The sequence below is a fragment of the Westerdykella ornata genome (assembly GCF_010094085.1).
Source record: "Westerdykella ornata strain CBS 379.55 unplaced genomic scaffold EI97scaffold_5, whole genome shotgun sequence".
In the NCBI taxonomy this organism is placed as follows: domain Eukaryota; kingdom Fungi; phylum Ascomycota; class Dothideomycetes; order Pleosporales; family Sporormiaceae; genus Westerdykella; species Westerdykella ornata.
In genome coordinates, this window is record NW_022986855.1 from 1,167,200 (window position 1) to 1,187,665 (window position 20,466).

General features: G+C 52.0%; 5 protein-coding genes across 5 annotated transcripts; 1 reads left to right on the top strand and 4 right to left on the bottom strand.

Annotated features, from left to right (window-relative positions):
* Positions 1-648: 648 nt before the first annotated feature.
* Positions 649-3,284, bottom strand: EI97DRAFT_257857 (uncharacterized protein). Its single transcript, XM_033794194.1, has 7 exons — positions 3,007-3,284; positions 2,424-2,918; positions 2,018-2,375; positions 1,903-1,957; positions 1,553-1,845; positions 1,227-1,498; positions 649-1,176 (listed from the first exon to the last, which is right to left on the bottom strand). The coding sequence occupies exons 1-7, from the start codon at positions 3,073-3,075 to the stop codon at positions 727-729; spliced, it is 1,992 nt and encodes a 663-aa protein (XP_033656090.1). The 5' UTR covers positions 3,076-3,284; the 3' UTR covers positions 649-726.
* Positions 3,285-3,950: 666 nt separating this feature from the next.
* Positions 3,951-4,519, bottom strand: EI97DRAFT_257879 (uncharacterized protein). The gene has a single exon (XM_033794195.1). The coding sequence runs from the start codon at positions 4,392-4,394 to the stop codon at positions 4,098-4,100; it is 297 nt and encodes a 98-aa protein (XP_033656091.1). The 5' UTR covers positions 4,395-4,519; the 3' UTR covers positions 3,951-4,097.
* A 5,101-nt stretch (positions 4,520-9,620) lies between these two features.
* EI97DRAFT_441000 (uncharacterized protein) lies at positions 9,621-9,962 on the bottom strand (the record flags this gene model as incomplete). The annotated part of the gene is made up of 1 exon (XM_033799669.1): positions 9,621-9,962. The coding sequence occupies one exon, from the start codon at positions 9,960-9,962 to the stop codon at positions 9,621-9,623; it is 342 nt and encodes a 113-aa protein (XP_033656092.1).
* A 647-nt stretch (positions 9,963-10,609) lies between these two features.
* Positions 10,610-17,204, top strand: EI97DRAFT_456938 (polyketide synthase-like protein; the record flags this gene model as incomplete). Its single annotated transcript, XM_033800777.1, has 3 exons — positions 10,610-10,890; positions 10,941-17,085; positions 17,139-17,204. 3 exons carry the CDS (start codon positions 10,610-10,612, stop codon positions 17,202-17,204), a joined length of 6,492 nt encoding a protein of 2,163 aa, XP_033656093.1.
* A 601-nt stretch (positions 17,205-17,805) lies between these two features.
* Positions 17,806-18,564, bottom strand: EI97DRAFT_258023 (uncharacterized protein). The gene has a single exon (XM_033794196.1). The coding sequence runs from the start codon at positions 18,387-18,389 to the stop codon at positions 17,931-17,933; it is 459 nt and encodes a 152-aa protein (XP_033656094.1). The 5' UTR covers positions 18,390-18,564; the 3' UTR covers positions 17,806-17,930.
* Positions 18,565-20,466: the final 1,902 nt, after the last annotated feature.

A 20,466-nucleotide genomic window follows, 5' to 3' on the forward strand; every position in this document is an offset into this window, starting at 1 on the left:
GCCTGAGGCTACCCTTTCAGGGTACCTGTATACGGACCGTCGAGAACAAATATGGTACTGCACTCTAACCTTCCACGTTTTGTCGCTCATATAGACAACACGGCGACCATCTTTCAAACAATAGAAGGATGAGGACAGTGTCAGCGGAAGCATTACATCAAAGAATAGGGCGAATATACACCAGACACATCATATCGCAGCCGAGACTGCGCCAGATTGAGAGGAGCGAATCATCTCCGGATGTCGTGCGTAAAAGGTAAGACGAGGTGTTTCCCTTGACTAACATTCTGTAGCAACCCTATGCGATCCTATAAGAAGGTAGCGACATCCATCGCAAGCACGAATCCTACCGTGAGGCTCGAAAGAAATGATGAAACGACTGTGTACTCTCATCAAGTATACCCGAACAGGCCTTCGCAATCGATCTGCTATGATGCTGGCTCCGAGCGACCGGACTTGCCCAAACAATATCAACAAGGACTCCGAATACGATATCGCTCAACTTTGAGATCCGACCAGTGTGTATGTATGCACATCTCCCGCGATTTGAGGGGGCGATCCGAAGAATAGCAAAGAGCAAAACAAGCGATTTGATCACGGAGGTAAATAGCCTCCATTTATCCGCACTTTGGAAGGTTATAAGCCAGTGCCGATGACATGTCGCACATTGCAGCCGAAGCTAGTACGAAACCTCGACAGCCTTAAGAAGAGAAGTAGTTACCCGAACTACTGGGGTTGCATGTGCAAATCCATGCTCTCGTAGATGTCGAAGGGCGGAAAACGATGAAATGTGGACATGTCCGTTCCAAACAAGGCGTCGTCTTGCGTCATTTGGTGTGGGACATGGTAGGTCCTGTTGGGATCGATGCCTGATTGCTGGTCGAAAAATTCACTATGTGGCGGGGTCAAGAGTTGCTGATGTTGCTGCATATGGTTATCGAACATGTTCGGGAAGAACTTATGTCCGTTGTCAATTGCCCCGCTGAAGTGGATGCTGGATACTTGTGGATGGCCGGCAACCACATTGGGATGGCTAATTTCCCCTCTCATTCCTTCGTTATGGGACATCGGGAAGTAATCATGCTCCATACAGCCAGCCTGGAAAGACTCCATCGCTGCTGCTGGGTGGTGGAGGCCGAAATCATAGTGGCACTCTCCAACGGGATACATGCCAATCTACTTTTGAGTCAGTAGTAGCCCCTCCAATCAGAACAAAAACTACTTACCGGACAGGTATTGTCCTCAGTATCACCTGTTACTGCACTCTGGTCACAAGTGCTGACATTCTTAGGCTGAAGGTTTATGCTCTCCTCAGGTGTGTCGTCGTCATGAAGAAGAACATCTTCCGATGCACGACGGATCGACTGCGAATGAGCCGCGTCGAAGGGAGCACCGCGGTTTCCTTTCGGGCGCACGTTCGACGCCTCACTGCTTTTCAGTGCCGCTGTTACCAGTGATTGTTTTCTTCTACGATGTTGACCGGGTTTTATCAATCTTGCTGAACGATGTTAGACCAAGGGCCCGCTGGGCAATTGAAGGCCCGAAACTTCACCTTCTGTACCTTTCCCAGCGCCTTTTTTTGGGTCTTGAGGCTTGCACTCCCAATTTTTCTTTCTGCAGTTCTCGCAACGTTCAGATCCACGTGACTTGTCACATTTGATCTTCGAGGTTGCACATGGTTTGCAGGAATTCTTAGTTCGGGGACCGTAGTTCGGGTGAGGCACTGCATCCACAAGCTCAGCACCCTGGGTGATGGATATGGTCAGCGTGCTTCGACTACCATCGGGATCGACATCGTCCGGAAGACGACCGTGGCATGATGCCATGTGGCGCTTAGCACATTCACCATCGAACGGTCAGCATTAATCCAGCAACCTTGAAGGATTCAACGCAGTAACTTACGACCGACCGAAGGCCATGGTACACACCACACAAACCATGTTCCTTACGCGTGTATCTGTGAGAGAACGTGTTGGCTGCAGATTCTCAAACGGAATGAAGAAAAAAAGAAACCTACGGGTCCGGATATGACGCTCCATATGCTCACTACGAGTCATCATCTGTCCACAGTACGGGCAATAGATGAGGGCATTCGGCTGAAGCAAAGGGTCCTCCTTCTTCGGAAGGACGAAATGTCCGAGGGGGCAAGGCTTCTCCTCACCCTCGCAAATGATGAGCCATGGGTCGGTGTATCGCGGGTCGCCGGGTTTCAAGTCCTCCAGAATATGTCCCTTTCCGCATTGGTAATGTACGACATAATCTCCTCCCTCGTATCCATCAGCAGGAATATCCATATCATCCGGGGATCCGCCGGCAGGAGTGATCAAACCATTCGAAGACCTGTCTGCAGGCGCAGCTGCGGAAGCCTTGATACCCTATGCCTAGGTTAGCAAGGCTCGTCTACTAAGAAGAACGACTTCTACCTTCTTGACCACAGGCTGCCTATTTATGGACCTTCCACTGGCTTGTTGCACTCTCCCCATCGAGAAGGAAGAGGACCGTGATGTAGGATGACAGGAAGAAGATAGGCTTTCTGAATCGCTGTTGGGGTCGTTTCCTGAAGATTGTGGTGAAAGATGACAAGAATCGAAACGGTCAATGGGAGTCAGCGTGGAGTCCTGTCCACTGGAGAACGCGGTGTGCTGGAATGAAGTGGAACAGCCGGTGGTCCCTTCCTTAAGATTCCCTCGCGGAGACGCAGGAGCGCATGTCGGCGATGCCAACACAGTGTCTGGCGGGTGTACGCGTTGTGAACCGGATAGACACGGTTGAAGGGTGTGAGAAGGCGCAAAGTGAAAGTAATCTCCGTATTCTGTAGAGGAGATGGAATGGGCAAGATAGTAGGGAGACGCTTTGGGCGGTGTTGGCGCAGTTTGGTCCATGACCGTCCTTTCGCTTGCGAACGAAGGATGAAAAATCTGATATAGAGATGAGTTCAATAATCCTGCTGGTTGAGGAGCTGTTGCAATGATCACATTGTATGTATGTAGAGAAGGGTAGGCATACCTGTGTATCGGAGATGTGTCCCCTGAAGATGTTTCCTGAGCCAGCATGCAGGTAGGAGCAGAAGCTCATCGATCCCCTAGCGCAAGCTAGTTGCAGAATGGCGGCAAGTCGGAATGAGAGCAGGACACTCTGAAATCGGTATGGCTGCTCGGCGCGAGCTCCTCCAGTGCCTGCACAGGCATGTTGTAGTGTCGATAGCAAATGGCAGGGAACCACAGTGGCACAAGCTGGGGATGGTATAACGACGACCAGGGCGTTAGCTGCGGCGCCGTCTGCAGCAACCTCTGGCGCCGTGCATCCAGGGGTAGTGCTCTGGATAATGTTAGACTAGCATGAGGGTCCAAGTTGTGAGCTGAAGCCATGTGGGAGGACCAGGGATGCTGAGCGACGGGTCGCCTGTCGGTGTGGGCTGGCTGTACCCAGTACATGCAGGGTGTGTAACGAGTTCGAGACGTCCGGTATAGTATGGTTGCGGTTATCTTTGTACTTTACATTCTCGGTGCAGGTGATGTTTTGGGTGACGCCCATGACCATTGGGATCGTCGCGCCGGACGCTCAGGTGCCACCGCATCGGCAAGTTTACGTGGGAGTTCACAGCTTTCTCGATGAAGGCGGATGGGAACCGCTACGGCACTGGAGTCGGCTGTTCGTTTGCGAGCGTCTGCGGCATGGACTTTGGGACTAGGTTCATGGTTCTCCACGGTACGGAGAGTCCTGCTGTATCTAACCGTCTTCATGTCCAAGTACTCCTCATATATTTGCTCTCTCTGCTGTGCCTTCAGTACTGGGATAACCATCAGCCGTGGTGAAGGTCCGATTTAACTTCACTGCTATGGTCGGTCCCCAGCGCCACCGCGTTTATCAACTCTGAAGTAAAGACTCACAGTCCGACAATCTTGTACTTTTGAAAGATATGCAACCAGACCTGTGTAGAGGGCAGTGTTCACGGATCGCCCCATTGGGATAGCTTAAGCGAATACAACCAGGTTCCTGTCGAATCCTAGTTAATCTACTCCCGGCCAAGCTCAAGCAAGTTCCCATTTTTCGTGAGCGGGAGCAGCAGTTGTCTGCGTCCTACCATCTCCACGCCCTTACTTACTACCGATCAAGAAAAATTGCGAGGAACAGATAATTGAGAATAGGCAGCACGCAAGAATACGTTGGCTCAACGATACGCCCAGATCCGGGAGAGGGCCCGCGCCGAGAAAGGTACGCAAGATGCGTAGAACGGGTCCTTGCACAAGGTGTATTCGGCCAGTTCCTACAGCCAGCTCTGCCTTTGAGCTCCTTGCTCCTCGCGGCCCGCAATGCGGCGATGCCATATTGAGGATAATCAAAGACACGAGCGCAGGGAGATTGCGTGCGGCCCGACCTGGGTATCTTGGCATAACTTCAACGTTCTAGAGCCGGGGACGATCTCGTATGCTCGATTATGTACGCTGCTCCGTGTTGAGAATGGAGCTGTTCGGCTATTGGATGCAGTTCATCTGGACAAACTGTTAGCGAGGCTCGCCGTAGAATTGCGCAAGGTCAAGACCAACAGTTGTCCGCAGACTATGAGATAACAGGTTCAGTCAGGAGTGATTAGTGCTATTGAGGACAATGTGCGAGGTGCATGGTAGTCCGCAAGCGACATCGATGCTGGATGTCTTTTCTTGCTGCGACACATGCGTAGGAAGCATGTATGAGGAATCAATATCTTTTTTCGTCCGAGGGAATGCAGATACGAATGCAGCGACTATTCTGCGGTTCCGTGCCGCCAAGTCGCTCGCCTAAAACTGATAATCACTTGAGGTTCGGGGTGGTCATCGGCGTTGATATGCAGAAGAACGGGGGACTGAAGGCGACAGAACGCTTGGAAGCAGGATTTCGATATGCCTGACAATGCTTGATATAATCATCTCTGATCGTGCGTGGGTTTTGGCGGAAATCCGGCAGCGGAGCGCGCGATGCTTGGCGCCGAGAGCGGAATCCAACCATATCCGTGCATGTCCGCTGCCTGAAAGGTTCCGCTTTTCCACGAAATTGATATTAACAGGCGTCAGCGAGTGGTGAGAGATTTCCAGAGTAATGCAGAAGTTTCCCTGCGGGACATAATCTCTTGCAATTTCAAGGAATGTCTCGTGTGACCCTCCATTCTGCCGCCAAGCGCTGAGCTAATCAGCATCGTAATTTACAACCTTTTCGGTGCACGTACCAAAATACCGGCCGCGCCCAGTGCGGCAGATCCACCCGTTCGGGACGAACCTTAAAGTTACGTCGTACTCTGCTCCTCCTTCTCCGTTTCACGCGGGTGAGCAATAAGGTAAGCCCATGTATCACGCTATTCACACAGCTTGCTCCCATGAACCTATAAAAGGTTGGGCCGCTATTAGCCACGTCGCATCTGTCAGTCGAATCAGAGCGTTCCCGCCACACGGCAATGGAGCCTCTTCTGAGCAACATTCACCCCAAGCTTGAAAAGCGCGCATTTGCTAGCTGTGTAGTGGAGTACGATAGTAACTAAATGCCTAGCTTGTTGCTATTTTTCTGTCACCTCGGCGACCTTGCGTCTGAATACGTCGAAGGGTCATCATCCCATTCGTCATATCAACGCAGTTCGACAGGAAAACTCCCAATGGCAGATGGACGACCGTGTCAATGATCTTGTGCGGCCTTTTTACTAAAACGTTAGTCAATACATTGGTAGACGGAAACGCACATGGCGGTGCCGTCATAAGGCGCGGGGCGGGAGTGAAGGTCGTGTAACATCTGCAGTGTGAATCGGAGCGGGCTGGGGTGGTCGTCGAGCGGTATGGGGAGTGCAGATCATCCGTCTACACCAGCACAACCAGACATGGTGTGTCTTGACGACTCGTCTGACACTGCCAGTCTTACAGTCTCCGGACGGAAAGGGACCAGAGCACTATTCTATCCTCCATTCGTACGGCTGCAGTCTTGAAGTCCCTGGATGATTAACTGGAAACTCCGCTTTGAGATACTTGTGCCCGTCTAAGATTGATATTGCTGACAGACATTTTAGGAGATTTTAGACATGGCACTTTGATACGAACGACCCTGGTAAAGGCTCCGTGCGGGAGCCAACATGCGGTGACGGAAAGGGTATGAACACCAGGTCGCTGAGGGTTGAAACGTAATCCGGGGGGCCTGCCGTTTTTGTTCTGCTGCGATCCTTGACATCCATCCACAGTAAGCTTCAATTGAAACCCAACTTGTATTTTTGAGCCGAGAGAGGCGAATAGTCGAACGTCTGGTGACCAGATGAACAGTGACCAGTGCCGTAGGGTGTGTCATACACCTATCACTGAAAACTAGGGGGAATGAAGGATAGTCCTCCCGACCACCACTTGCGATCTGAAACGACGAGGCTCGGGTTTGGGTAAGAGGCTACCGCAAAAGCACTGTGTTCAGTTTGCTTGGTACAAGCGGTTATCTCGCGAGTTTCAACTGGCCCGTCTGTCGAGAGCAATAACAGAGTCTAGCCCAACCCCTGAACCGTGGAAGAAAGAAAGTCTCATAAGGGAGGAACGCGGCGACATGATTCCTCAGCCTCGCTAGTTATCTTGATAATTGGACGACGTTAGCTCTGCTGCAATCATTGCCCAACAGGTGCACATCACCGTAAGTCAATACACAGCCGAAGCGTAACCTGCATGAAAGCTCCGGACTCGGCATCCTCTTTCGGCTAGAGAATGCGAATGATCAAACCAGCATTCTAGGCCTTTGCTCCATTCATTCAACGTTACTCTGTTCAAGCCGCTCACGTAGTGCCCAAGAGGGAGCTCCGTGTCCCACGACAGAGCCCCCAGTGCATCCACGAGTTTGCGTGCCGGCCAAGAATGCCGTGGTACAGATCGCCGACAATCCTGAGGCGGCTAAGGATATTTTCTGCCCGTCATCAGCGCTTTCGTATGCTTTTCGTTTGTGAAGGATGGTTCAGATCACCCGACACCCATGCGCCTCGAGCGAATTCGCAAGTATACAATACCAGGGAACGTGCTTCAGATGAATTGTCTTACTGCCTTCGGTATGCAGAAAGGGGGAGTACATGGACGGAAGCCGACCAGTGTCTGTGAATGCGACATTGACAGTCAATGTACTTCCCATGTGTACGCTTTGCTCGAAGCTGGTATCAAGAAGTACAAAAGATTCTTCCAAACAACAGATATTGAAATATGCAGGGCAGTGCTATGTAGCCCGAAACCATCGGGATGGTCCAAGTTGTCCGGGGTTGGTAGGACGGTGGGTGCTTAATCTCTGAACATCACATAATCTGTGCGGTGTATGCACTGCAATGCAATGCCAGTCATAGTCGTCATTGTGATATCCAAAAGAGAGACATGCAAAAGCGGAGAGGAGCTGGACCCTGGTGTTACTAACTTACTAGCTCTGTTAGCAAACACCAGATCAACCTTTCCCATCGTGGCTGCGGAGAAGAAACGCAAACAGAACGGTAAGAACAGTACAACGAGGGACTCGGACTTCAGAACTTGACTTTGGGCGGCACTGTACAGCCGTGTACTGAGAACAAGCTGCGAGTTTTGGCTGGGACAGCAAGACAGGTTGTAGAAATAAGGGAGGCTTGCCGCAGCTGCGGCTGTGACTGCAGCATGCAACATTGGAACCACAGACCGTCAGCATAATGAGAGTGAGAGAGTGAAGATATACCCAGGATAATGAGTCATTTGAAGTCTTCTCATGCCACAACAAGTTGGCGGTCAAGTGCGTAGTACACTGGCTGGCCTCGCGTCGTCCGGGATGAGGAATCTGATCCGGAGCAAACAAGATGAAGGCTTTATCCGCCAGGGAGAAGTCCCTGCGCCGACATCGTGACATTGTGACCTCAGAACGACCCCTACAAGAGTAATACTGGTTATTGTGAATCCGCCTCGGAGTTATGGTACCCATCATGAAGGACACCATCCTGGTCTGGAGTACAAACACATCGAAAGGTCGTACAGCATGTGCATACTTCTGAAGACGGCGATAAGGGGTTCTGGATTACCTAGTCGGTTACACGACGTGGGAACCTGTGAGGATATTTCAAACACGCGGCAATCCCGCACGAAAAAGCGTCATCCGGATGAGCACTCCTTACAAAAGTGCACCTCTGATACTTATCTTATACATTATCTGAGTGACTGGTTCGTCGTTGCCTGTGCTTGAGGTTGCGGGGTCATCACAGCCTAAGAGAAGCAGATTCTTAGGGTGTCTCAAGGAGAAAATTACATAGGTAGGTATCACTGTGAAACTAAACGCCTGAGAATGCAGTGCTAGACTTTCGCCGCTTTCGGCTTACAGCAACCATACCTACAATCTTCAGAGTGGGAAAGCCGAACGCTACGTCTCACAGAGACATAGGCGAGACAGGGAGGATGGTCCTCTTCTGCCACTTTCGGTACCCGGGGTAGAATGAGAACGGGCACAAGAAACTCACCTCCTTTCGACTAAGATCTGCGAGTTCAAGAGCGCTCAGGCGACGCTACATTACATCAGCTATCAGTCACCATGGTCATAAATTCCAGAGGGTAAAATCTCTTGTGTCTAGTGCCCAGGGTTGCTAGGGTTTCGCTTGTGCGCAGACTCGGGTTTTGGATCAATACTCTATCTACTGGCATTAAGGACACTCCGGCCATGGGGAGACGGAAGACACCGAAGTTGTCTAATCAGAAAAGAAGACCCATGTTTGTTCAGCTCTTATCGTAATAAAACTCTCCAAGAAGCCTGCCGCAAGCTATCCATAGTTATATGTAGAGAGTTCGCAAGCAGCGAAGTTGGGGACATCGCGCTCGCACTGGTTGAACGAAAATAGTTAATGGCCTAGGTGCTTTCATAAACTCGAGTCCACGGACGCCGCAGCCGTTCGTTCCTGATGAGATACCTTACTATACTCCATCTGACGGAGACTGAATCTTCCTCATGGAAACGTGCAAAAGCTACGTATGCCTGTTATCTCCAAAATGGATTCAAAGCACATTGCAGTCAGTGGAGGACGACTCTACGGTCGTCAAGTCACCCAGCACTTAAGCGGACAGATATAGCAGGTTTAGGCCAACCATTCCAATTGACTTGCATTGCTCCATTCCCAAGGGTTGCTACTGGGACCCCTCCATTTGAAGAGCCTTGTAATGCGCGGGTCTTGCCCGAACCGTCGGGCGTGCGCATGGATATCTCGGCCTGCAGCTCATGTTCAAGTGTCGGAGTGGAGAGATTTCATGTGGGCATGATGACTTATTGCAGATGAGAAGAACTGATTCTTGCAGTTGACGCAAGAAATGCCATGGTGATGTACACATCGAATTGTGCTGTGATCCGGAAAGGCGTATAGACAAATCTCCCCCAGACGGTCAATCTCTAGCTGTGGCTGGCCACTTTTATGTTACATCAACACACGTTCACCAGTCCGATTACACCAGGCTACGTGGACCGCTAGGGTTCTGCCGGAATTGCACATGACTCGATTTAGAGCAATATGGACCGTTGAACCTTTGTGTCATATTATCCCGAGGCTCAGCCACGTGCATATCGTGATCGATAACCCTTCTGCTCTATAGCGACCGTCCGCGATATCATCGAGCGCCATTATTCCCGTAAGGGCCTTGCGATGATGATCCTCACCTTCCCAAGGGTTTCGGCGGAGTTACTACGGGCCGATACCATGTAGCCGCGGCCACATAGAAACGGCGTGCACTGAACTGATGGCCCTGCGGTGGAGGGCAATGGCAAGATTTATTGTTTATGGCATCATTTTGGTATGTGGTTCTAACTGGCAATCGCTCCGGAGAGAATGGTTCTGCTGGCAATTGTTGTGCCGCCCACTGATCGCCTTCCACCTCGGATTCCGGCAAGTCAGGTTGACACCATAAATCAATTTGATGTGTCTTCCTCGGTGAGCACATGGTAGCGTAAAGTGACAGGAGGGTCATTTCCTCAATCAGAGGGGTGAATGCGCGCATGTTGTGCCGACGGCTGGAGAGGACCACTGGCGTGTCATTTGCCACACTAGCCCTCTCACAACCTTATTTGCGTTATCTGCACATAACCTTCCTTGGACCTGCAGGTAGATACTGTGTACATGCTGACATAACTTAAAGGAGGAGATGGCGCATGCGAACTACCATCGTGTACCAACAGGCCCGTGCGCCAGTTCCGTGGGGAGCCGAAGTCAGTGAGCCTGATTTTGAGAAACGAATAACCTTGGAAGCATCCATCAGGCCCGATTCAGAATAATAAATCCGGTCAATTAATTGAGTGTCAGTCCAAGAATAGGCGGAAGTGTCGCCCGAGCCGTCCATTCAGGGGTCCTTGCCGTAGCACTCAGGAGGCCTCCTTCTGGATTCCCCACTGATATGCGGTCCGACAGATCAGCTCTTACCATTACAGAGTGCGTATCCGCTATCTAACCCGCTACCTAAGTGAGTACAAGAAGTCCCGGGTCGCCCCTCCGATCGGTCTTCCTCTCACTTTCGCGGTCATTCCTCCATCCTCACCCATCCGCAGCAACGTATTGTTAGATGAAGAGTGCCACACTATCGCCTTTCCTATTGTAACAGTCATATTTTTCCCTACCTACTTGGTAACTTCTCTCTGAGCCTTCGCCGTCATGGAGTTCATCGCCGTATTCGGTGATCAGACCCAACCTCAGTGGGGATTACTGCGAGATATATATCACAGCAAACCCGACCGATACGTTGCCTATCTCCTGGAGAAGATTCCTTCCATAATACGAGATGAGACGCGAAGACTGCCACGACGCCAACGAGACAAGATCCCAGATTTCACCACTTTCCTGGATTTGGTGCGGGCTTGCGAAGAGAACCAGCTGCACGTACCCCAACTCGATAGCTGCATGGTCACTACAGCACAGCTGTTGGACTGGTTTCGGTATTATTTGACAATTCCACGCAGCCAACCGCATGGCTAACAGGAAACAGATACTATACCGACCGTCCTGAGCATTATCCCACGCCTCACAATGCGCGGGTTGTTGGCATTTGTACTGGTATGATCGCTGGTGCAGCCGTCGCATCTGCTCGGAGCCTCCCGGAACTGCTTCCACTTGCTCTGCGCGCAGTCCGGTACGCATTTCGCCTGGGAACTGAAACTGCGCAAGCCCGAGATGGCATCGAACCAAACGGTGCGGAGCAGCCCCAGCCGTGGTCATATATCGTTGCAGACATGACTGAGGGCACTGCGAGAGACGCAATCGACAGACTCAACGAAGAAAATCAGCCACCCCTCATCTCTCAGCCCTATGTCAGTGCCATAGCTCCTCAGTCCCTCACCATTAGTGGTCCCCCGACAAGTCTCAGGAGACTCCGCGCGACCACTGGCTTCCATGGACGGAGAGTCGAGCCTATCGGCATTTACGCACCGCATCATGCACCACACATCTTCACCAGTGCTGCGATAGAACGGATTCTCGACGAAAACAACGATGGCGATCTCACTAGGGACCTTTCTGCATACAGCATCCAACTGCCAATGCATTCCGCTGTGACTGGAGGAATAATTACTGCTTTGAACGCCCGGGAGCTTTTCAGGGAGGCACTAGCTGAGATTTTGTGCAAGCCCGTCAATCTAGTGTCTCTGCTGGACGAGCTGGCGAACAGTATTAGGGACGAAACCAGCAAATGTACCATTCACGTCCTCGGTAAGGCTTCCGGTAAACTCATGCGCAATGCAATCCGGGAAAGGCATCCCCGGCTAGATATCGTCCGGCTGGATTCATCAGAGATAAAGGCGCGGAATCCTGAAGGAAGCATGCACAACGACAAGATCGCCATCGTTGGCATGGCCGGACGATTCCCCGAGGCTGCTGATCACGAGGAGCTTTGGGACCTGCTCATGAAAGGCCTCGACGTTCACCGTCATGTACCTCCGGACCGCTTCGATGCGGATGCGCACTGCGATCCCTCTGGGAAAGGGAAAAACAAGAGCCACACACCATATGGATGCTTCATCAAGGAACCAGGCCTGTTTGACGCTCGCTTTTTCAACATGTCTCCTCGCGAGGCCAAGCAGACTGATCCCATGGGTCGACTGGCCCTTGTCACGGCCTACGAAGCGCTCGAGATGGCTGGTTACGTAGCAAACCGCACTCCATCATCGAAGCTCCACCGCATTGGGACATTTTATGGTCAAACATCGGACGACTGGCGTGAGATCAATGCCGCAGAGAATATTGACACTTACTTCATCACCGGAGGAGTGCGTGCCTTTGCTCCCGGGAGGATAAACTTTTACTTTAAGTTCTCCGGGCCCTCCTTCAGCATTGACACAGCTTGTTCTTCCTCGCTGGCTGCCATCCAACTGGCGTGTACTTCTCTATGGGCAGGCGACTGTGACACTGCCTGTGCTGGAGGTTTGAACGTCTTGACCAACCCGGACATCTTCGCTGGCCTCAGCAAAGGCTCGTTCCTCTCCAAGACCGGCGGTTGCAAGACCTTTGACAACGACGCTGACGGGTATTGTCGCGGTGATGGTTGTGGCACTGTCATACTGAAGAGATATGCTGATGCTATTGCTGACAATGACAACATCCTCGGATGCATTCTCAGTGCAGGGACCAACCACAGTGCTCAGGCAGTATCTATTACGCATCCTCATGCCCCTACGCAGATGGAGCTGTACAAGGAGGTTCTTGCAAAGTCTGGTGTCGATCCACACGAGGTCACCTACGTTGAGATGCACGGAACGGGCACACAGGCAGGTGATGCCACAGAGATGCAGTCTGTGCTCGGTGTTTTTGCACCTCCTGAGAGACAGCGGACGCCTGAACGTCCATTACATCTAGGTGCCATCAAAGCCAACATTGGACATGGTGAAGCCGCTTCCGGAATCAACTCTCTAATCAAGGTGCTCTTGATGATGGAGAGGAACGCGATTCCTGCCAACGTGGGTATCAAAGGGGTAATTAATAAGGGGTTTCCGAATGCAGCAGAGCTTCGACGTCGCAATGTTCACATCCCGACGAAAGCCGTGGACTATCCACGGCAAGGCTCGGAAAAACGCAAGATCTTCCTCAACAATTTCTCTGCCGCCGGCGGCAACACCTCTCTACTCCTTGAGGATGGACCTCTGCGCGAGTCTCCTACCGGCCAGGACCCCAGGACGATGCACATTGTCACGGTCACCGCAAGATCCATTACATCTCTGAAACAAAACATTCGCAACCTGATCAGTTACCTCGATGATCATCCCGAAACAACGCTCCCCAGCCTGGCGTATACGACAACTGCACGACGCATCCAACACTTCTTCCGCGTGGCTCTCTGCGTCTCCGACATAGGGGAAGTCAAGAAAGCACTGGAGTCAGAACTGAAGGACACGTATGAGCCTACTGCCTTGGCGCCGACTAAGGTTGCATTCGCATTTACCGGTCAGGGCTCTCAATACACAGGTCTCGGACAAAGGCTGTACAACCAGGTCAAATCCTTCAAGTCCGATATTCTGTACCTGAACTCCCTAGCCAACGTCCATGGCCTCCCTTCAATACTCCCGCTTCTGGAAGGCAAGGATGTAGATTCCTTGTCCCCTGTGGTGCTGCAGCTCGGCATGACCTGTATCCAGGTTGCCATGGCGCGAATGTGGCAATCCTGGGGTGTGAAGCCGGCTTCAGTGGTCGGTCACAGCCTGGGCGAGTATGCGGCTCTATGTGTCGCTGGTGTTCTGGCGCCGAGCGACATGATCTTGCTCGTTGGCGAACGTGCTAAGCTTATTGAACAGCGGTGTACACCCAACACCCATGGGATGCTTGCGGTGAAAGGCAGTGTGGATTCCATCCTTTCTGTCCTCCAAGACGACGACATTGAGATTGCGTGCATCAATGGCCCTACCAGTACCGTCCTCGCAGGTACAGTCGATCGTATTGCAGCGGCCCAGAATCTGCTCCAGTCGAAGAACATGTCGTGCACACGCCTCGCAGTTTCTTTCGCGTTTCACTCAGCCCAAGTGGATCCCATACTAGAGCCGTTCAGGAATGTTGCGTCCACTGTTCCGTATCGAAAGCCTGAAGTTCCCGTTCTATCACCTCTTCTGGGAATTGTATCCACTGATGGCGGCGATTTCGGGCCCGATTATCTGTGTCGCCATGCTCGCGAAACGGTGAATATGCTGAGCGCTCTCCAGGCTGCCGAAGCATCAGGGATATGCAACGCGGAAACCGCCTGGTTGGAAATAGGTGCGGACAGGCCAGTGAGCAGCATGATCAGGGCGACAGTGCCAGAAACCGCCTGTGTGGCATCATCGCTTCGTAAGGGTGTGGACCCATGGCAGTCTCTCTCCGAAGCGATCACCTCCTTGTATCTGGCTGGAGTTCCCTTCGACTTCTACGAATATCACAGAGAGTATGAGAGCGCCCATAGGCTGCTCAGACTCCCAACATACCACTTCGACAACAGCCGGGAGTGGCTCGATTATCATAACAATTGGTGTCTGACAAAGGGCGAGGATCCTCGTCCCGCCGCAGTACAGCCTCAGTTGGACGGCCCCAGATCACGCCCGTTGACCACTTCCTGCCAGTTCATTGTCAGACAAGAGCTGAATGCCAACTCTGGAACCGTAGTTGTCCAGTCCGACTTGTCGGAGCCGAAACTGAGGGCAGCAATCAGTGGACACGAAGTGGACGGCAACCCGTTTTATCCCTCGTCACTCTATGCGGATCAGGCGATGACGGTGGCGGATTATCTCTACAGACAACTTCGACCAAACATGCCAACACCAGGTCTCAATGTCCACACCCTGGAAGCTACGAAGGCTCTCATCCCGGAGAATCCTCCACCAGAGGCTGGGCAGCATATCCAGATTGAAGCCACTGCCAATCTCGAACTCAACGAGGTTCGGGTAAAGTTCCGGAGTGTGTCTGCAGATGGGCAGAAGGTTTTCCTCAATCATGCCGAAGGCGTGGTGAAGTACGAGAATATCGATTCCTGGACAAGAGAGTGGGCTCGCTGCGGTTACATGGTTCAGAATCAGATCAATTCCCTTGAACAGAAGCTCCACCAAGGACAGGCTTGCAAGTTTACACGAGCAGTGGCATACAAGCTTTTCCAGGTTCTTGTATCCTACGCCAAGCCTTACCGTGGTATGGACGAAGTCATCATCAACCAACAGGACAACGAATCCACTGCCGTAGTTCGATTCCAAACCACGCCCGAGGATGGTGACTTCTACTGTTCTCCTTACTGGATCGACAGTCTGGCTCATCTTTCAGGTTTCACGATCAACACTTCTGAGCAGAACGAGTCTGACGAAGTCTATATCAGCCATGGATGGGAATCGCTCCGCATCTCGACGAAGCTCTCACCAGAAAAGAAGTACCGCAGTTACGTGAGGATGCAGCCGGCACCAGACGTTGCGAACGTGTCCGTCGGCGATGTATACATATTCGAAGAAGGAAAGATTATTGGAATGGTCAACGGCCTCAAATTCAGAAAGATGAAGCGCAAGGGTCTCAAGTCGATAGTGGAAGCGGCCAAAGCCGAAAACCGCCGAGCGCTGGGCATTGCCGCAGGACCTTCTCAAGCCATCGCGAAGACTACCAAGACCCCTAAATCGGCCCCAAAACCATCGATACCGGCCGGGAAGACTACCTCTCAAAAGCCTCTCATTGATCGCGTCTTAGAAGTGATTAGTGCGCAGTGCAATCTGGGCATCAATGAGCTTGTGGATGGAGCCTATTTCGCGAGAATGGGCGTCGACTCTCTTATGGCACTGGACCTGACCTCAGCAATCCGTGATCAGTTGGGCATGGAGATCAGCAATCAAGTGTTCATCGAGTGTCCGACAGTCAAGGCTTTCAAGCAATATCTGATCAAAGAGCACGGAACTGTCGAAGCTACTGTCGTTAACGTCGATGCACAGTCAGCAACTTCTGAGGAGTCCTCTCAGATTCTCACTCCTGTTGAAACCACCTCCGCGACTACCCCTGCTAGTAGCGCCTCAAGTGTATGTGATGAAGTAGAACCAGTGGCATTGAAAGCGGCATCCGGTTTTGACTTCAGGGCAATGGTGGCAGAGTCGATGCACTGCGACCGATCGGAGATTACTGACAAGATCGAGCTCTCCGTGCTGGGCATGGATTCCATAATGTCCCTGGAACTAGTGAGTCAACTGCGCGAGCGGGGACATGAAGTCCCTCAAGACTTCTTCCAGCACAATCCCACCGCTCAAGCTGTCGAACAAGCCCTCGGTTTCGGTCCCAAGCCACGACCTAAATCCAAGCCGAAAGTTACCCTCTCGGAGGGCCCCAATGGCTCCAACAAACGTTCACCCCAGCTTAGCGAAGTGTCAAGGAAGCTCGAAAAGTCCAGCAAGCTTGAAAGAATACGGCAAAAGAACCTCAGTGTGATTCTCCAAGGAACCAGAAGTGATCCATTGAGCATGTTCCTGATCCCGGATGGTTCAGGCAGCGCTACATCCTACCAGTACATGTCTCGTATTTGTCGCAAGATGAGAGTGAGCAGCATTTGGTGTCCGTTCCTGAAGGAACCGCAAGAATGGACCAGCGACATCGGCTGTCGAGGAATCGCGCAGCTCTACAAGGAACAGATCAAAAAGCAACAACCGCAGGGTCCCTACATCTTGGGTGGCTGGTCTGCCGGCGGTGTTCTCGCCTATGAAGTTGCATACCAGTTGATTCAGGAGGGCGACAAGGTCTCCTGCCTCGTCCTGATCGACTCTCCGTGTCCTGTGAGATTGGATCCTCTACCGGCACGCCTCCATGTCTGGTTCGAAAAGATCGGCCTCCTGGGGAAGGACAGTAACAATAAGACTCCAGATTGGTTGCTCCCACACTTCACTGCAACCATCAACAATCTCAAGGATTATACCCCAGATCCCATGGAGCCCTCCAAAGCCCCCAAGGTGATTGCGGTCTGGTGCAGAGAGGGTGTATGCCCCGACCCCAATAGTCCTCGACCCCCGCCCGGAGAAGGCGAAGATCCGGCACCCATGAAGTGGCTTCTCGACAATCGTACCGATTTTGGCGACAACGGGTGGGCTGCGCTGTTGCCGATGGAGAATTTCTACTTCAAAGACATGGGTGGGAACCACTTCACCATGATGAAGCCCCCATATGTAAGAACTCACCGACACGCTACTTGCTGAAAACTGCTAATGTCTTGATTTAGTCTGAAACGCTGGCGAGTATCATCGGAGAGGGTCTGGCGGCGTTGGGAATCATTGATGAGCAATGAGGGAGCTCATGATTGACCCTTCTTTTCCTATGTTTATCCGCTGTTTCAGTCAGAATGCGTTGTGTTTTGGTGTGCAGTGCGCAGGTGCTCAGATTGGAAGGGAAAGTCGTGTAGATGCATGCATCAGGTTGGTTGCTAGAGACTGGCTTTGATAGCACGGTGTGCTTGACTAAGAACCATTTCCTTTTTCACTTTTCTCTCCTCCCCTACAATTAAGTTCTCTATCCTTTCCTGTAATTACTTGAACTTGAATTGCGATAATTGTGACTTTCAAGAGCCCGAGACACTCCTTGCTCATTGAATAACATCATATCTTTCAGGTACTCCTCCACAGTCAAGGCGATACCCTGGCATCTGTGTGCGTCATAGTACGATCTACAACATAGAAAGGCTTGTTTCTTGCGGAATTCAACAATGTCCATTGGAAACCAAGGTGAACATTCCGCCCCGCAAGAAGACGGCTCAACCTTTGTTCGTCCGTTGCATCTCCTATCCTCCGTCTCAATCAGCCGGCCACATTCGGCTCCCCAATTCTGTTTGAATGGTACCTTTCGCTTCCCCTCGACTCTCTTCGACGAGAGCTATCTAACTCTCATCTATCGCATCCTCCAGGCAGCTGACATGCATCATCTTGTACTCCCTCTCCTTCAGAGATCACGCCACGCAGATAACCAGCAGGCCTCGCCTGCCCTATATTGATTGTCCTCGCCAAACCCTCACCCCTGCCTACTCCGATCCGATTGCGAACGTTTTGCTGCAGGATCGCAATCTACGTATACGACAGCAGCAGACCCCTTGCGGCCCCAACGGCCCATCCCGGCTGCCGGCACACGCACGACGATCCTTTGCCCCTTGGTTGGGTGTGGCTTTGAGACCCTTGTTTCTGCACGGTCTTTGAAGCCGGCGGGCGCCGTGGTGCTGGCGCATGTGGTGTGGTTGATAACAAGGATTGCGATCCAAGTTCCTGGTCCGGAACACGCCTTCCGCGCAGACACGGTGGGTAGAGCAAGGGTATAACAGCCGGCCAGTATAGATTGCCAGCGGGGCGGACGTATATCTGGAGAGATAGGCACCGGTCCAGAGGTGTTCGTTTCCGAAATTCGAGGGATCCTCGCGCCGTACACTAGCATGATGTATCTTATCTTGTAGTGGTACATTCGTACTCGCTATGCTGTGGTAAGGCATATATGAGCCGCCTCGGAGCCTGTGATTAATATGTGCTCACGTTAATAAATCCCTCGAGAAGTTTCTGGTATCGGCGTCCGCGCATTGGTGGTTCATCATTCAATGGTACCGATCCTGGTAAAGCAATATTTTTGAGATTCGGCACTCGGAATCGCTTGGAATCGCTGTTCTGGTCGCGGGGAACATCAATTTGTTGAGTTGCGTCTTCTTAGCATGCAAACCATGGAATCGGGCGATCCAGGTTGCTGTGCTCTGGACGGTTGACCGGAACTGGATCCCACTTGGCCCGAATGCTGGCTCGCTGCCCAACTGTTAAAAGTTGTGTTATGATTTGCTTGCGTCAAAGCAGGCTAGGAGGAGACATAGGCCTTGTAGGCATGTGGTGCTGCATCTTGCGCATTCGAAGCTTTCGGCGATCGCAAAGAGGTTGCGGCGGACATAGAAACTGCCCTTGACTGTGGCGAATTCGCATCGTCTCCTTGTTCTGGGCACAACGTTGCAGCGGGGGTCCAATACGGCATCGATTTGTAGCGTCTCAGATAATGCTTCGTCAAACGCTGTCGATCACGGTCAGTTCGGTGCCTTGATGGGTGCGAACTGGACAGTGAGTACGGACCTATACTCCGACGCATCCAATGGTCGACATTATCCTCGGTACAAAGAACAAGATCTGAATTCAGAAACCTTCCCCTCAGGAAATCCAAGATTAGCATCCAGATCCCCGATGCAGGGTTCGACCCATTGGGAAGCATTACTTGACGTACCCTTGTTGCACTGCGGCAGCACGTTCAGAAGCTGACCTGTAATGTTACGCGAGTTTCGGTTTGGCTCCATCCAAGATCGGAGATAGGGCAAGGTGTTAACATCGCCGGCCGATTATACGACGAGGTGGTTGTACCACGCCATTGAAATGCAATGAATCTCAAACAACTTGGGAGCGTGGCGAGCTGAAGCCAGACTTGGGGACTGGCAATGCAATAGCGGCCAGTACATGACCGTAGTGCGACCTCTGACCGGCATGGCATTGTACAACTCGATAGTCTCCGGTCGGATTTGCCGGCCGTCCACGAAAACCACGCCCCAACTCCTCAATGCGAGGGAGTCCAGAACGGAATCTATCCGAGTTTCTGGCAGACCCGATGCGTCGGTCGGATAAAGGAAGATGGAGACTTTGCTGGGATACGTACTGATGATGGACGGCACGAAAATGCTGGAATGAGCCGTTGGAAGAGTCTCGCCAACGCCAGAGCGCAATGCCTTCCCCCGATTGTCTTCAGGTTTGGGGGACTTTATTGAGCTCGCAAGGCGAAGCGAGACCTAATCATTGAGATATGCCGGTTCCTTGTTCACACTTTACGACCTCGCACAATGAGCATGCCCCGAAATCCCGGTCGATAGATTCAACAACGACGTAATCTTTGAGACAACGTGGTGAACCTCGAGCTCGGTTCCCATGTCTCACATAGACCTGAGCGGATTATGTAGTGGCAGGTTCCTCGCTCGGCGCAGTTCGGTGGTACGCATCCCAATGCATGATCCCAGCAATTGGTGAGCAAGGGCCCAAGCATGGGTTGCTGCACGCTGAACGGTAATATGCAAGCCATCGCCCCGTCCAGATCATGTAGGGACCGCCAGTTTCATGATGACTGCAGATACTTTTCATTTCAGCTGAGTCAGATTTACGCAATATCGGAGAAAACAACCTTGGAACGATGCCGAGAGGAACATCACCGGTCCGGCTGCCACAGTCTCAGAAGAACTTAGGGCCAGTGACGCGAGGACGTGGCAAGACCCAAGACCGGCGTCTTCACGAGAGAATAGTGGGTTCAACGACATGCTTCGTCCGGCTGAGCTACACTTGTAGGTTAACCCAGATACGGATTTCCGTCTTCTCTCTGGCGAGGGTAGTGAATTTAGACGATATGTTGAATGTGATAGCAAAGAAAAGCATAGTTGTACCAAGCCGTGAGGTCTGGCTGCTGTTGGGATGGTGATATTACAAGGGAAGGGTGCGAGGTCCAATTAAGGTTGCCCAGTCAGGGGGCTTGTGTCGATCTTCGGACGATCGCCAGAGCGG

What these genes read in the sequence shown, in the direction of transcription:
- EI97DRAFT_257857 (XM_033794194.1), bottom strand. Translation starts at nt 3,075, where the DNA reads ATGAGCTTCTGCTCCTACCTGCATGCTGGCTCAGGAAACATCTTCAGG. An exon ending in GACACATCTCCGATACACAG is followed by an intron (nt 2,919 to 3,006) that starts GTATGCCTACCC and finishes TCTCTATATCAG; the next exon opens with ATTTTTCATCCTTCGTTCGC. An exon ending in CTGAGGACAATACCTGTCCG is followed by an intron (nt 1,177 to 1,226) that starts GTAAGTAGTTTT and finishes ACTCAAAAGTAG; the next exon opens with ATTGGCATGTATCCCGTTGG.
- EI97DRAFT_257879 (XM_033794195.1), bottom strand. Translation starts at nt 4,394, where the DNA reads ATGCCAAGATACCCAGGTCGGGCCGCACGCAATCTCCCTGCGCTCGTG.
- EI97DRAFT_258023 (XM_033794196.1), bottom strand. Translation starts at nt 18,389, where the DNA reads ATGCCTTACCACAGCATAGCGAGTACGAATGTACCACTACAAGATAAG.